This window comes from Girardinichthys multiradiatus, chromosome 11 (genome assembly GCF_021462225.1).
Source record: "Girardinichthys multiradiatus isolate DD_20200921_A chromosome 11, DD_fGirMul_XY1, whole genome shotgun sequence".
Lineage (NCBI taxonomy): Eukaryota > Metazoa > Chordata > Actinopteri > Cyprinodontiformes > Goodeidae > Girardinichthys > Girardinichthys multiradiatus.
Window position 1 is genome coordinate 11,798,451 of NC_061804.1, and position 13,931 is coordinate 11,812,381.

General features: G+C 41.7%; 1 protein-coding gene across 4 annotated transcripts in view; it reads left to right on the forward strand.

The window, feature by feature from the left end:
• tlcd3a (TLC domain containing 3A) overlaps nucleotides 1–12,702 on the forward strand; it is a 44,343-nt gene extending 31,641 nt beyond the window's left edge. For all 4 annotated transcript variants that reach the window (XM_047380097.1, XM_047380098.1, XM_047380096.1 and 1 more), the window contains one exon: nucleotides 1,634–12,702. In XM_047380097.1, coding sequence (XP_047236053.1) covers nucleotides 1,634–1,930 — 297 coding nt within the window. In that variant the 3' untranslated portion in view covers nucleotides 1,931–12,702. The remainder of the gene's footprint in view (nucleotides 1–1,633) is intronic.
• The last annotated feature ends 1,229 nt before the right edge of the window (nucleotides 12,703–13,931 follow it).

The window sequence follows — 13,931 nt, forward strand, 5'->3', positions numbered from 1 at the left end:
ATGAACATAAAGAATCAAAATCGTAGGTAATGAGTCTGGAAAAGTCTGGTATTCTTACATTAAAAATGTGGAGGAACCCTGAATGTATTTCATTGGAATTTATGTTATAGACCAATGTTATAAATGGGAAGGAGAATTATCTTTAGTTTATTTAATTTTTTATAAAAATCTGTAGGAAGAAAGTTCTGTTTAAAGCAGGTTAGGTTCTACAACAACATCCCAAGCTGTGAACATCTCCAGAGTTCTGTTCAATCTGTCATCTGAACATGGAGAGAAGATGGACCATCTGCAGACCTACCAAGACATGGAGGTCCACCTAAACTGACAGGCTGGACAAAGAGAGCATTAATCAGAGAAGCAGCCAAAAGGACCATGGTAACTGTAGAGGAGCTGCAGAGATCCACAGCTCAGGTGGGAGAATCTGTCCACGGGAAAACTGTTAGTCATGAAATCCACAAATCTGGCCTTTGTGGAAGAAAGTCATGTTTGAACTTTATTCTCAGTAATCATGTAAGACCTGGGCACAGAGGGAGAACTACAGTTTGCAAAACTGGGATGGAAAAATATTAATAAGATGGAGGGATATGATTTTCTTTTACAAACAACGTTGCATAAAAAATAAATATGGATCAGAATCAGTGTTGCTTTTGCACAAAAAGAAGAATTTATTCAGTAAACTGGAAATAAAACGAAGAGCCTGAAAATAAATATTTCTCCTGAATAGTGAGAACAGAATTTAACAATGATATTAACTCAAAAATGGTAAAAACATGTTGATACATAAAATTTCTACAAAAGAAATATTGAAGAAACCCCCAAGGGTTTAAAATCATCAGCCATAAGAGCACGCGTAGCTGAAGAACTGAGCGGTCTCTGTCCCGGACCGACCCGGCGCTGATTCACGGCGTTGAAGCGGCTGCAAAATAAAAACTCTTGACGAGGGTTAGGGTTAGCCAACAGCTCATTACGCATCACAGTGACAGACAGACGTTCCTATTGTTGGTGCTCATTATCTAGATTATGTTCTACAGCACTGATGGGCTCTGTATGGACCAGCATCTTCAATCCCTCACAGAACAACAGAGCTACAAACTTGTTTCTGTAAAAAGGAAAACGTCCCGTCTGTTCTGTGGGACGTCAGATGTCAGAACTCAGGTACCGTGATCTTTTCAGACACAAACGCACAAACTGGCTGAGCAAAGCTTCTTTTACTCTAGTTTTGTTTTGCATGAAGAGAATAACTCCTGCATCTTCTAAAGCAGCTCAGATTCTTCTGCTTGACTTCCCATTAATATGTTTGGATACACAGGGTTCCTACAGAGTCGGGAAATGTCTGGAATTAGATTTCAGTGTTTCTCAAATCTGGGTAATTATGGAAAAATACAATTGAAAATATTTGTATTTCCCTACCCTATTGTCTAAATGTTGTCCTTCCTTCCTGGTTGAGAAATGAAATAAGCAGATTTTATAAATGTGTGTGATGTGGCCTTGTTAAGGCTCCTGTATGCCCTTAACTTTTAAAGAACATGCTGTGTGTTGTGTTTTCAGCCATGTTTTTGTCTGATGGTTGAATAATGCCTTTAACAGGTTTATTCGTGTTGTCTTTTCCTCCTCCCACTGTCTCATCCACCAGCTCAGCCTCCAGGACTGCTGGCTGCACAAGGCCAATGGCGGCATGGTGCTCGTCACCTTCTTCATGTGCCGCATCGCGCTCTTCCCCTTCATGTACTGGATGTACGGCCGCCACTACGGCATCCCCCTCTACAGCGTGCCCTTCCACCTGCCGCTCTCCACCAACCTGGGCAACTCATGCATCCTGGCGCCACAGGTCTACTGGTTCGTGCTGCTTTGCAGAAAGGGCTACCGGCTTTACCAGCGAAGCCGTGGGCCGCCATCTCCCCCGGCCGCCAACACCTCGAAGGAGGATTGATGTCCGGTTTGCTCCCGCTCCATCAGGCTGCACACTCAGCTTCTAACTCAACCCCATTATGGTACTGTAGTACACCAGGACTGCCTGCTCTCTTTCCACTACTCCTGGGCATTTTCCCACACACTCTAATTCCTCTGTAACAAAGCTGTTGCCTAAACGGACCTCTCACTCTGTTTGATTGTTTTTTTTTTTTTACTTTGAAGTGCTGCACTTTTCCACACCCGGAGACCTGAAGAAGGGTCACTTTCACCTCACTGGGAGTGAAAAGTGGAGCAAACGGGTCGAGCTCCTGAGGAGAGACTTTATCCTGTCTTTCACTCCTGCTGTTTTAACAGCTGCTGCTGATCGGAAAGATTTGTTACAGCGAGAGTCTGTTATCACAGGTTTTATTTAACTGTATGGTTTTATTACAGCTCAGATGTCACATGGTTGTGAGCTGTGATCGATGGGCTCTGTCAGCGAAATGCACCACCTCAACCACATTTAGGAGCTGCAAACAGCTACAAATCATTACAAATCTGCGTTATTATTCCAATTCTACAGGTTTTTATTTCAGAGTTGCAGAAGTTTCAAGGGCTTCTTTTTAGGATCTGATTTCATGGCTTAAATCACCTCGAGGAAACTGATTGGAGTTGTCAAAGTTCTCTTTTTGATTTACTGCTGTGCAATTTTTCTAATGTGAATTCACTTTTTCATTGCATATTTTCAGTGGAGGTTACACTGGAGCATCCTGGGTGAAAGTGAGAGCCGGCGTAGGGCAGCCTGGAAGAGTTAGGGATGTGATGATAATAGCTCAGGTTCTGGTCCAATAAGGGGTAAATCTAGTTTGTCACCTAGACAGACTTTATTAACAGAGAAGGTGTGCAGTCTTCATCAGGGTCATCGCAAAACATTTAACAGCTACTTTTATTTTTAATTAATACAACCTTTTTATTTTCAAACTGCTGCATTTAACTAGAAGGATGAAAAACAGAAACAATAAAAACAACTAATCACCTAACAGATAGCCAGGCTGACCAATGAGCAGTTTGGGGGGTGGGGTTTGAGGTCAACTAGGCTCTTCGTTGAATGATGACCCAGATGAAGGCCACAGGTCCAGACGTGATGGTTTGCTTATAGAGCAGAGCTTTACAGTCTACTGGTGAGACTCCTCACCTCATCAGATTTGTGTCCCTCTCCGTGCGACGCTGAAGCTGTGCCAGAAACAGACGGCAATTTTCCAAACATAGTCAGAAACGTGGTGAAAACCAACCGAATCAGGAGGTGTGATTACAGCTTACAGCATAGTGAGTCCATCAGTTTATGGGAGCTTCTGTATCAGGGGCTGCCTGAAGCAATTAACAAGAATGACTGTATATGAAGATCTTTTTAAAGATTTAAATCATGCTTTAATTTAGTTTAAAATTAGTTATGTGGCTTAAATTAAACCTGCTGTACATCTTAATCAGAGAGGACCATTCCCAGATACTGGTAGATATTTATCTGAAAGGCTTTTGTGAAAGATAATAAATACTTCTTGCTTAGTTTTACTTCTTTGTCTATATCAATAAAATGTGTATAGAAAAATATTATATTTAGTTTCAAGTGGAAGCTCTTAGTCAGGATCAGAGGTGTTTTTATCGTTTCCTGTCCTTCATGCTATGCAGCTGAACACATTGCATGCACAGAGTGCAGCACCAGTCAGGGTAGAACCCAGTGATCCATTCATCACATGACATTTAACCCATCATGTTATATTTCAGACGATTGGTTCAGACTTCCCCGTCTTTGTGTCCATTCGGTCAGTTCTAACTGCTGTGGTCCATAACTGTTGGGGTAAATGTTGTGCGCTGGGAACTGGTTCCGACTGAAGGCTGACCTCATCAGGTTAAATCTTTAAAATCATTTAGAAACCATTTAGGTGTCCTAATTATTGTCAGCAGCATGAAACAATGTGAATAATCTGCAAAGATGGTGGGAATGTTGTTATTGCGGTCTCTGATTTAAGGTCAGCTCCTCGAGTTCTGAACCAGACAAGGTTGGACTGCTCCCTCCAGATTGGGGGAGGTATCGGTCCGGAGAGATTGCAGGATGGAGCGGGACATAGATAAATGGACTGGGGCCTCGCCCTCTCTGGTGGGCGAGAAATGGCTACCCAGAAAGCAAAGCTTTGGATTTACCAGTCCATCTATGTTCCGTTTCTCCTCTATGGTCATGAGATATGGACCATGACCGAACGGCTGGGTACAGTCGACTGGAATGAGCTTCCTCTGTAGAGTGGCTGGACTCAGCCTTGGAGATGGGGAGAGGAGTTAAAGCTGCTGAACGGGATCCTTCCTGGCCACCTCCCAGTTGGAGGTGTTCCCACTGGGAGGAGAGTCCAGGGAGGAACTGGATCTCACTGGACGGTTTATATGTCCCTCTTAGCTTGGGAACAGCTGGAGATCTCCCAGAATTAGACGGAGCGGGTCTCTGGGTTTCCCTCCTGCTCCTGTTACCTCTGTGACCTGACTTTAGATCAGCAGAACGCAATACTTGAACTGATGGATGCCAGCCTGGATCCTGAGTTCATCCCTCTGGTGGTTCTGGCCTGTTGCCTCCTCCTTTATTCTCTTCTCAGCAGAGCTGTGAACCAAGCCTAATTACTGCTGAACATCTAGCATTTGTAACACTAGCATTGATGACTAAATAAACTAGCAGACCAAGCAAAGTTGTAGCAGAAAAGTGAATTAAGCTGAATTCTACTTATTCTTCTGAGGACACTGTTGTCAGGATTACTGATGGGATTAAAGTGACAGAAGTTCTGTTTATATTTTGTTTCTTTCTGAATGGACAAACATTCTTAGTTTTATTTAAAATGAAAGGATACCTTGCTCTGGATTAGGACCCACTACTCCTACAAGCTGTTAGAACATGGGTGGACTGCGTTGAATCTACCCAGTCATAGGCAGTCCTCTTCGCTGCTACATTCTTGACACTCACTACTCTATTTCCTGCAACACAAAGTAAAAATCCTTTGCCACCTGTTGTCACCCTGTTGACCTATAGTCAGTTTGTGGGCTGCACATGAGGCCAGCATGATAAGCTCTGCACACATCATTACCATCTCCTCCATGCTCCAGCCAGGACCTTCATGTACTGCCACCACTATAGTAAATGACAACAACCTCGATAAAGACAAACCCCTCAGAGATCCTCACACTACAGTCCCATTAAATCCATTTGCTACACTCACAGATTTGTGCTGCTTTCGCTTTTTTGTGTCACTTAAATATTTCAGATTATCAATCAAATGTTATATCAAAGATGGTAAATGGCCTGAACTTGTATAGTGCTTTATCAAGTCCCCAGAGACCCCAAAGCATTTCTCACTACATTCACTCTACATTTAGTCATTCACTCTGACCGTGGTGACTTACATTGTCCTGGGACAGACAGACGGAAGTGAGGCTGCTATACAATCAGTGCCACTGAGCCCTGTGACCACCACCAGCAGGCAGGGAGGGTGAAATGTCTTGCCCAAGAACCCAACAACTAAGACGAACAGAGCGGGGGTTCAAACTGGCAACCCACCGGTTACAGGATGAGCCCCTACCACTGCAGCCACCGTCGTCCCAAAGATACCTGCACAGATATCCTGAGTAAATACAAAATTTGGTTTTTAAATGGTTCTTTCTTTTATTATAGGGAGCAGCTAACCAAACTATCCACAGCCAGGTCTGATTTCTGCCAGACACGTAGAATCAAATCCGTTAAATAGAACCGGTCTGGCAACATGAAGTAGAGTAAAAGATCTCAAAAAGCACCACATCATACCCTGAACTAAAACAATCCAAGAACAGATGAGAAACGGAGTCACTGACATTTATTAGTCTGGAAAGGATTACAAAGTCATGTCTAACTCTTTGGACTCCAGAGAACCACAGTGAGAACCATTACACAAGGAGAAAACATGGAACAGTGGAGAACCTTTCAAGGAGTGGATGACCTACCAAAATGACTCCCAAAAACTCATCAGCAACTCATTCAGGAGGTCAGAGAAGAACCCAGAACATCATCTAAAGCTCCACAGGCCTCACTGCCTTAGTTAAGGTCAGAGGTCATGATTCAACAAGAGGAAAGACAAAAATGGTCTGTATGGAGTTCCAGAACGAGCGCTGACCCAAAAGACCACAAAGGCCAGTCTGGCATTTACTGAAAAACATCTTGATACTCAAGACTTATGGTAAAATATTCTGTGGAATGAGGAGACAAAGTGGACCTTTCTGGAAGGTGTGGGCACCGTTACATCTGGTGTAAAACTAACACAGCCTTTCAGAAACAGAGCATCATACCTGCAGTCAAACATGGTGGTGGTAGTATGATGGTCTAGGGCTGCAATGCTGCTGAAGGCCCGGAACGACTTGCTGTAATAGAGGAAATCATGAATTGTGTTCTGCAGCAGTAAATCCTGAAGAAGGTCTGAAAATCAGTTCCTGACTTCAGACTAAAGATCAGTTTGGTTCAGATCAATGATCCAAAACCCACCAGCAAGTCCTCCTCTAAGAGTAGCATAGTTAAAGTCCAGACTTCAATACTTAAATTTAATTAAAATGCTGTGGCATTACCTTAAACAGGCTGTTCATGCTGGAAAACCCTCCAATGTGTCTGAATCAAAACAGTTCTGCAAAGCGGAGTGGGTCAGAATTCCTCCACAGTGACGTTAAAGACTCATTACCAGTTATCATGAAGACTTGATGGCAGCTGCTGCTGCCAAGGGTAGAACAATCAGTTATTAGGTTTATGGGGTAACTTTTTCCATGTTGGTTAATAAGTGAAACCATTTGAAAAGATTTATTTTTTTGTTCTGGTTATTTTTTGCCTGATATCAAGACCTGTTTGATGATCAGAAATATTAAAGTATCTCTCCCTTCTAGCTGAATCTTCTGTGTATTGTGAGGTCTTCTACCATGAAGGCACCTTTTCATTTGAAGTTCTTGCATGCGTAAAGACCTGCATGCTGTTAGAGCTCAGAGTCTGTCGGTCTGTTTACCGCTGAGCGGCGGATAATTTGGGGTGAGAAGAGCCCAACAGCTCCATGGCTGCTTGTTTGTCTGCAGACCTGTTCTTGTTTGCTGCTGATGAAGCCACAGTTACTGGAAGCATTCCATCTGCGTCGTTTTCCTATTTCTGTCGCTGTCTTCCTGTTTACTGCCCCCATTTTTTCTGCATGGCCATTAGTGAAAAGCATCGGATTTTTATTCAGCTCATTCCCTTGTTATGGTCAGTGTTTCTCACCTCACAGTTTATCTGCTTTCTCATCCATATGATCCACTGCCAGTCCGGTTAATGGGCTGTGAAGGTGTAGAAGTTTGCAGAGCAGAGAGAGTCCTTCTGCTGCCTTCTCCTCTCTGGACTGTTGGCTACTCATCCTTTCCATTTCCAGCTGGTCCAGCTGTCTCTGGCCTTAATACTCGTTTTCCACCATCTAGATTTCAGCTTCCATAAAATGCACCGAGGAACAGGAGCATTTGCTTCTTATTATGTTTTTTGAGGTTTTAAATATAATTCTCCAAATACCTCAAAAATTTATTTATAATTGTTTTGCTTGTAGTCAAAAATTAAAGTTTTTTTAAGCTTGCAGAAAGCTCCAGCTTTCTCTGCTCAGGGTGATGACACCTATAGTGAGAACAGTTACAGAAACCAGAACAGGTCTTAAGGTAATTTAACTGAACTGATATAAATTTAGGCTTTGTTTTTAAATATCATAAATGTAGCATTTCTATTTAAAAAACACATTACCCATTTTGTTATCACATTTAATTTCCCTCCTAATTTTAATGTATTTAATGAACAGTTTCTAAAGAAGCGCATCATTTCATCTGGCCAGAAACTAGGGAGGTGCAACCGAACTGCTGGTGTTTTCCCTACATTAATATTGGACAACTGGCACCATCTGCAAGCTGTGTTGCACATTAACAGCTGATCCAGTTTATCAAACAGAACTTCTTTAAGGTCCACGTGTTCTTAACAGAGGACATTTAAATTCAGGATATAAAATCTGCAGAAACTGTCTTTATCTGTGTACATGCTGGTGGAGAGTAACATCTGTATCAGCAGAGCCCCCTGGTCCATCTTCACCTTATGTTCTGATACCAAAGACTCCCATTTAGTTCAGTCACTGACTGTGAGAAAATGAAAACTAAATGATTTATTTTTCAAATCTTAACGGACCTCCAGTCTTTTCTTGTTAACTTCATTATTAGCATCTAGTCCTAAAAATACAGACTTGCATGAACGTCTTGTATTACAGAATATACTGATGGTATTTTTGAAAACCGCAGGTCAGGCTGTCCATTGCTAACACTATCAACAACCATAGCATAGTGCAAAAATGAATCAGGATCATCTTAAAAATTAGATTTAGACAAAGTTTACCTAATAAAGGTGCCGGTGAGTGTATGCCGAAATAAGACTTTTACACTGACGTTCAGTCCTTACATTCATACCTGGTGTGTGCACTGTTGACCATTAATACGTCTCTGCTAACATTTGGAGGAAGTGTTAGCATTGCATGCTAGCGTTATCATAAAGGGGAATTGGCCTGTTTTACAACATATTCATGTTGGATCTGAACTTTAAAGATAATGTGTATCAACTTCAACCCTCTAACCGATGTGGGAATCTTACCATGGTCTTCAACTAGAATGTTAGCATGCTAATCTTTTAGCGCTGTTTGGCCCAACTACACTTTGACCTCTGCTAAGTCCCGAGTCACATCAGGGCCCAGGCAAAACTTGGATGTTATTTGGGAATTGGTTAAACAGCAGGCATATAGTGAATTTAAATGAAATGCATTCCTTTTAACCTTTTGAGTTAATATAATTAGCAGAAGCTCATTTTCTAGAAATAAGCTAGCTTTCGGTTAGCTAGGGGAGACTTCCTTGCTAACAGTTTAACATCTTTTCTGTTTCTGACATAAAGTAACAATAAAGGTGATTTATTAACTCCAGTTAGTCTGAATTATACAGAGTTTGCTCTAGAGCTGACTAAGCAAGACTTAAACACATTTATTCATAACTAGTGTTGTGTTTTCTAACAATTATCTTTAACAGTTGCTCCACACTACACAGTAACTTCACCCATACCAATAAATTATAAATCCAATTAATAGCGAGGCTGAACAATTTATAAATCACCAGTAAGCACCTTTGAGGCAGAACTGCTGGTTGATTAAAACTGGACTAGGACTAATTCCTCCCCCATTTTAACTAATGCTCTAAAACTGGTTACCGGTTTATAAAGTCATTACAGCTTGATTAATAAAATGTACCTTTTATTAGACATTAATAGTGGTAGTTGTAAAGTGATGCCATAGCTGATTTCTTCAGACCCTCTCCAGACACACAGACTGGGTTTAATGAAGTCGTGCATAATTTAAGGAGAGGTTAGCTCAATGCTTGCATGTTTTTGGATCATCATAGTTTCAGTAGATCCCATGTTTCACTGTTTAGTTGAGCTATAAGTTAGAATAGTCTTGTCTTTGAATTGGTTTTGCATCTTCACAGTAAAAACGTCTGTTGGCTGCGACTGGTCTGGTTTAATTTGTCTGAAATTTATTACCAAACACAGGCTTCCTATGCTGTCTGGAAAAATGTTCAAGATTCCAGACATTATACCCTTCTCCATTTTCTTAAAGATAAAAATTAGAAGACAGAGAAACCACAGATATGCTGTTTTGGCCAGTAGACATTTCCGCATGAGTTTCCTAAACTGGGTCCTGTTTAGATGCCAAACAAACTAGATTTGTTTGTGTGTTTCTTTACTAATGAAAATAAAAGTATCAAAGATCACAAACTGATTCCAAGAATCTGCATATCATGAAGAATATTCCAGTTCAGATTTGCTGTCTCTTTTTTAAAGTAGAGCTGGTCGAAGTTCTTCCAGATACCAACTCCAGACCAACCAGTGAAATGGTCCTTCTCCACACTGCGCAACCAGAAACTGTTGAGGAAAATGCAGATAACAAAACCCAACTATAGGAAGCTGTTTTATGCTCAGATGTCCAGAATAATATAAAAACTGAAATCTTCCTCAGTTTTGTCCTGGAAAAGTTTAGAATTTTAACAATAATTGTTTTAACCCAGTATATATAATCATCTTTATTGGTCATTGCAACAAAATGTGTCCTCTGCATTTAACCCATCCCTTATAGGGAGCAGTGGGCTGCCATTGTGCAGGAAACCTTCTGGGGCTAAGGGTCTTGCTCAGGGACCCAGAGTGGGAATCTGTGGGATACGAACCTGGCCCCTTGTGTCCCCTCTGGAACACAAACCTCCTGTTCTAACCACTAGGTCACCACTCCCCATATGGCAATGTATAAAGTCGGTCATGTTTATCACAGGGTGCAGTAAATGTAGCGTAAAGAAGCTGGACACCACATTGGTCAGACGTGCAGAACGTTGCAACCCAAAGCTAGCAGTTATACAGCAAAGAGAACCTGCAGCTCATTCTTCAGATTAATTTACGCACTGAGGATCCCTGAGGGACGCGGCTCATTCGGTTTTTCATCCACCAACGAGCCGGTCCTTTATTTGTTACGGTTTTTTTGTTTTATATGATTCCTTAATAAGCTTCCTTTACTTCAGCTCGGATCCATCTCTAAAGTCAAGACATTCTTCCTAGAATTTTGTTTTTAGTGAAAATGGATTTGTTGACCGGAGCCGGCCCAAGGTTGGAAGGGGCCTTTCACAGTTTGGATGTTGGGGCCCATCATCCAACAAGTCACCACTAGAGGGCAGCACTGACACTCTTGTTAATATAGCCCATTCTTGCTGCAGAGTTGAGTTTTGCTATAATTTCTCATTCATGGACTAAAATCTTACAGAAACGGTGGAGGCGAGGTTTCTTCCATTCATTTATCCTGGAAGTTGTCTCTGATGTTTAGCTTTTCCAAACTATTTCACCAAAATTAAACTCGGTAAATTGGCCGTTAATGATTTGAGATATATTTGCAGTTACAGTTTGCATGAAGAGATCGAACTCAGAGCTTTCAGTTATAATTTTCAAGCTACAGATATGTTTCTCATTAGGTATTATTACTAGAGATAGCATATATATCAGTAAGTAAATCTGAAACCAGTCAAAATATCGGGGGGGCTCATGGTTTGGGGGTCCTACACTTCAGCTCAGTTTACTTATACCTCAGGCCGGCTCTGATGCACACTCACATCCATATTAATTGGTTTCATCATCCTGTGTGGACAGAATACCTGATCGTCCTGTGGGAACCGTTAAATAGAAATGAGCAACAATAAAAACCCAAGCATATAAAATCCAGATGTTTCTGTCAAACTGGATGACTGAAGAAGAACCTGGAGAACCTTCAGCATCAGGCAGATCCAGCAACATCCTGCATGTGGCTGAATAAAAACAAAATAAATAACTTACGGGGACTGAATTTGATCTGACAGTGAACCAAACTTGGTCTCTGGTGCCTTGTAAAACATCTATTTGTGATATATCTACAAAACTGAGTTTAAAGAGCTAAGTTGGCAGGTGGTGTTTACAGGTTGTGGCTGTTTCTAGAATTCATGATTTTCATTCATTCATTGTTTCAGAGACGAGGCATTTTAGTGTTCAGACATGTCGGCTCATAAACCAGAAACGTTTCGTTTTTAACTCCTAGAATCTAAATTAATAGATTTATGAGGTGAAATATCTTTTCATATTTTCTAGATTCGTGGCATTTTATTCGTCATTCAGACGGTTTCTTTACATTGTTTGAACATTTATTTAATTCAGGCTTGAACGTGTTTGCTGTGTCTCTGTTGCTTCAGTGCCAAGGTGTCCAAAGTGTGGCCGGCGGGCCATTTGTGGCCCTCAGAATAATTTTGTTCTGTCTGCGACTGCAATTCAGAAATGCGAGACTTTAACTGAAGGAGGTACAACACAAAAATTCATCTTTTACTAACCACACTTTTGCTTTTCTTTCAAATTCATAGTAAATAGGAGCTCAAATGGGCCCAGTGGTGGTGCAGGAGTTAAGCACGCGACCCATATACAGAGGCTACAGTCCTTGACGCAGCCAGCGCAGCTCCGAGTCCCGGCCTGTCAACCTTTGCTGCAAGTCTTCCCCTCTCTCTCCACCCCATTTCCTGTTGGTTAAATTACAAAAACAAAGGCCACTAAAGCCACAAAATTAAAATAAATAAAATAACAAATAAGACCTCAAACATCCAGCAGATTTGACGACAAAGCAGATTTTTATTCTACAGCTTGTTACACTGACCCAAATCCTTTGGCAGAGCAATCATTTAAGACCCTTGTTATGATTGAAATCAGGCTACTTTGGGTGTTTCATTAAAATATTGTGTGTAGTTCATTTCTGAACAGGAAAAATGTTTAGCATTTTTAATTTTCGGAAATTGGTTCTAGAGTTCCTCTAGCTTTGCGGTAATTTTGTCCCGCATGGCGAACAGTTTGGACATCGTCGCTTTAGTGAATGAGTTTGTTTTTGACGTTTGACTCGGCTCCATATCACTCCGTGTCCCTGACTGATTTAAACGCAGCATCTTCACAACCTTCAACACTTCCTGCCCCACTTATTTTTGATAACACTCTAATTTTTCATACATATATAAAATATCTCAGATTTAATGCATCTGTCCTTTTTTTGTAGCGTGACTTTTTTGAGGAAATGTTTCCTATCTGAAATGTGACTAAACTGTTTTATGAAATGAAGAGGAGTTATGTACTGTAGCTTGTGAAATCAGAGTACCCCTTTAAAACTCAATAAATATGATTTGATTGACTGTTGGCTTTGTCTCTGCAGTGTTTCAGTGCTTCTTCATCCTTTCTCAGTGTACAAGTTTTTATATAAAAGGCTGAAGAGGCTAATCATCTGTTTCTATAGAGCTACAATGTCTAGACAAGGTTCCTGTAACAGAAAAACAAACTTCAATATGTAGAAAATGTATTTAAAATAACTTCTCAGATAAACCAACAACTGTTCCTATGAACACATTTTAACTACAGCATTTCTTAATTCATTTATAGTTTTTAAGTTTATCCGAGTGTTTAGAGACTTTCCATGATTTTTTATTTATCTGGGGTTAAAATATTCCGTGACACAAAGGCCCATTTCTCTCAGCCGCTCTTCAAAATGGGAAAGACAAGAGAGCACACCACTCAAGTAAGGCAGACGTGCATTTATCTTCATGAAATGAGCAGCTGGTGTTGAAGCACCTGAAAGACACCACAGGCCCCCTGCTGGACCCCCTGCAGTTTGCTTACTGAGCAAACAGGTCGGCAGACGATGCTGTTAACTTAGGTCTACACTTCATCCTGCAACACCTCGACCACCCAGGGACGTACGCCAGGATCCTGTTTGTAGACTTCAACTCGGCCTTCAACACCATCATACCAGACATCCTCCACCAGAAGCTCACCCAGCTCAACGTCCCAGCCTCCACCTGTCAGTGGATCAACAGCTTCCTGACGGACCGACAGCAGCAGGTGAGACTGGGGAGCATCTTCTCCCGATCCAGATCAATAAGTACTGGTGCCCCCCAGGGATGTGTTCTATCCCCACTCCTCTTCTCTCTGTACACAAATGACTGCACCTCATCGGACTCGTCCGTGAAACTCCTTAAGTTTGCAGACGACACCACTGTCATTGGACTGATCCAGGACGGTGATGAGTCTGCATACAGACAGCAGGTGGATCGGCTGGTCCACTGGTGTGGTCAGAACTGCCTTGAACTGAACCCACTCAAGACTGTGGAAATGGTGGTGAACCTTCGGAGAACACCACCCCCATACACCCCCCTCACCATCCTCAACAACACTGTATCGGCCGTGGACCACTTCCGGTTCTTAGGAACCACCATCTCTGAGGACCCGAGATGGTCTTCAAACATAGACACTGTTCGAAAGAAGGTCCGTCAGAGACTGTACTTCCTGAGGCAACTCAAGAAGTTCAACCTTCCACAGGAGCTGCTGGTCATCTTCTACGCTGCCATCAATTAATCTGTCCTGTCTT